The following is a 3,164-nucleotide window of genomic DNA, read 5'->3' as shown; positions in this document are numbered from 1 at the left end:
AATTGGCCCCAAACACTTGTACTCACATACCAAGCGCCTGCTCTTAGAGGAGCGAGTGAAGGAGAGAAAACAGAGACGATGCCAGAAGCAAATGCCGAGGCGGGCTGGGACAAGGAGGATCCCGAGGAGAAGGAAAAGTATGCAGACGATGAGGAGGAGCAGAAGGCTTGAGCTGAGATCAGAGGTAGTGCTGGTGGTAGCGGTGGGGATGGTGGTAGAGAGGGATGGGGGCTCAGCAAACAGCTCGATGTCACCTGTCACCGCTACCTGAGGGAAGGTGGAAGCGACCGCTAACTGAGCTGGGAGGTCAGGAAACATGTCCATGGGGAGAGAGACGAGCAGGGGAGGCACGGGAACCACCCCACTGTCACCGCGTCTCTGACGCTGATCTAGTTCGTGACGAAGGGGCGGGGATGAAGAAGGGGAGAATGAAGCCTTGGTGACTGAAATGGCAAATGAATGAAGAGTAGAGGGTTATGGCTGCTTAAATTGTGTTGAACTTGGATATGATACAATACCGAATCTCCTTTAATTTAAGAGAAAAATGAAAAACAAACCACCATAGCCTATTTTAATTGGATGTTCGCATATATGCATACTGAAACGCAAAAATTTCGTTTACTTTTAATAAGGTAGTCTAAACTTGGTTGCGCCAAACAGTATACTTATCAAGAACAAATAATTCAAGGAAATGCACAAAAAGCGGCGCTAAGAGTGTGACTGAAGACAGACGAAGTCAACTCAATGAAAATATATCTGAAAATCCAACTTTTACGTATCAATATAGAAATTCATCCCCTACGCGTGTAAGCGTAAGATGATAGTGAAAACCAGCCAATTGGCAAGTACCAAAAAAGCTTATCTGCAAATGCACACTACAGGAAGGAGTTAATATGGGATAGAAATCAAAGCAGGTAAAACAAGACAATAACTCAAAGACATTGTAAATTCTAAAACATCGTTTGCTCAGCTAAAGTTTCTTGATGAATTACGTCACCGCAGCCATATCATCTGGTTAACATATTAACCTAGGAGGGCGTAGTTCTCGTATTGAAATGAAAGGGACGTCAATACAAGAAACTCCCCTTTTCTTTTTTATCCTTAAAAGAGGTCAAACCACGTCAACTTTAGCCGTAGTTATTGCATTATGAAAGCAATTTCAAGGACCCATGAATGGCACAAGGGAAAGAAGTGGAACAATGAGGGGCTAAAGGATGATTAAAAAACCCATTTAGGATTGAAAAGTTTCCGAATTTCAAGCCTATCTATATTGCCATGCTCATTTATTTAATAAAAGTAGCAAGATTTGGAGGCCAAAATCAATTAATGTAATAAATTAGAACTTGTCGGTAGTTGCCTTTTCGTAAACATGACTCCAAGTTACAAAATAGATTCCCATGAGCATAAAACCAACAATAGTTCTGAATCTAAGGCAAAAAGCGTAAATAAAAAACCAATTAAACAAAGAGAGGAACTATAGCCTCAGACATGTACCCCTTTTAGAACACTATATGAGTAATTGGCCCCAAACACTTGTACTCACATACCAAGCGCCTGCTCTTAGAGGAGCGAGTGAAGGAGAGAAAACAGAGACGATGCCAGAAGCAAATGCCGAGGCGGGCTGGGACAAGGAGGATCCCGAGGAGAAGGAAAAGTATGCAGACGATGAGGAGGAGCAGAAGGCTTGAGCTGAGATCAGAGGTAGTGCTGGTGGTAGCGGTGGGGATGGTGGTAGAGAGGGATGGGGGCTCAGCAAACAGCTCGATGTCACCTGTCACCGCTACCTGAGGGAAGGTGGAAGCGACCGCTAACTGAGCTGGGAGGTCAGGAAACATGTCCATGGGGAGAGAGACGAGCAGGGGAGGCACGGGAACCACCCCACTGTCACCGCGTCTCTGACGCTGATCTAGTTCGTGACGAAGGGGCGGGGATGAAGAAGGGGAGAATGAAGCCTTGGTGACTGAAATGGCAAATGAATGAAGAGTAGAGGGTTATGGCTGCTTAAATTGTGTTGAACTTGGATATGATACAATACCGAATCTCCTTTAATTTAAGAGAAAAATGAAAAACAAACCACCATAGCCTATTTTAATTGGATGTTCGCATATATGCATACTGAAACGCAAAAATTTCGTTTACTTTTAATAAGGTAGTCTAAACTTGGTTGCGCCAAACAGTATACTTATCAAGAACAAATAATTCAAGGAAATGCACAAAAAGCGGCGCTAAGAGTGTGACTGAAGACAGACGAAGTCAACTCAATGAAAATATATCTGAAAATCCAACTTTTACGTATCAATATAGAAATTCATCCCCTACGCGTGTAAGCGTAAGATGATAGTGAAAACCAGCCAATTGGCAAGTACCAAAAAAGCTTATCTGCAAATGCACACTACAGGAAGGAGTTAATATGGGATAGAAATCAAAGCAGGTAAAACAAGACAATAACTCAAAGACATTGTAAATTCTAAAACATCGTTTGCTCAGCTAAAGTTTCTTGATGAATTACGTCACCGCAGCCATATCATCTGGTTAACATATTAACCTAGGAGGGCGTAGTTCTCGTATTGAAATGAAAGGGACGTCAATACAAGAAACTCCCCTTTTCTTTTTTATCCTTAAAAGAGGTCAAACCACGTCAACTTTAGCCGTAGTTATTGCATTATGAAAGCAATTTCAAGGACCCATGAATGGCACAAGGGAAAGAAGTGGAACAATGAGGGGCTAAAGGATGATTAAAAAACCCATTTAGGATTGAAAAGTTTCCGAATTTCAAGCCTATCTATATTGCCATGCTCATTTATTTAATAAAAGTAGCAAGATTTGGAGGCCAAAATCAATTAATGTAATAAATTAGAACTTGTCGGTAGTTGCCTTTTCGTAAACATGACTCCAAGTTACAAAATAGATTCCCATGAGCATAAAACCAACAATAGTTCTGAATCTAAGGCAAAAAGCGTAAATAAAAAACCAATTAAACAAAGAGAGGAACTATAGCCTCAGACATGTACCCCTTTTAGAACACTATATGAGTGCGCGAAATCCAGTTGACTGGCTGATAAAAACACTTTCAAACCACATCGAACTAGTTGCCTCGACGACTACACTATTGCGGAACTGTCAATTTGACTAGTCTTTACCCTTTTGAATTACGTAAAAACTTG

General features: G+C 41.6%; 1 protein-coding gene across 1 annotated transcript in view; it reads right to left on the bottom strand. All coding sequences in view use genetic code 11, as the record gives it.

Moving 5' to 3' along the window:
* Positions 1-22: 22 nt before the first annotated feature.
* Positions 23-3,164, bottom strand: part of EGR_06741 (hypothetical protein) — a gene marked incomplete at both ends in the record, with an annotated part of 6,833 nt that continues 3,691 nt past the window's right edge. The window contains 3 exons of the mRNA XM_024495990.1: positions 23-42; positions 78-443; positions 1,544-1,960. Coding sequence (XP_024349650.1) covers positions 23-42; positions 78-443; positions 1,544-1,960 — 803 coding nt within the window. The remainder of the gene's footprint in view (positions 43-77; positions 444-1,543; positions 1,961-3,164) is intronic.

This window comes from Echinococcus granulosus, assembly GCF_000524195.1.
Source record: "Echinococcus granulosus chromosome Unknown EG_S00062, whole genome shotgun sequence".
Taxonomy (NCBI): domain Eukaryota; kingdom Metazoa; phylum Platyhelminthes; class Cestoda; order Cyclophyllidea; family Taeniidae; genus Echinococcus; species Echinococcus granulosus.
Note: the sequence above shows the minus strand (reverse complement) of the source record. Positions and strands in the feature narration are given on the sequence as shown.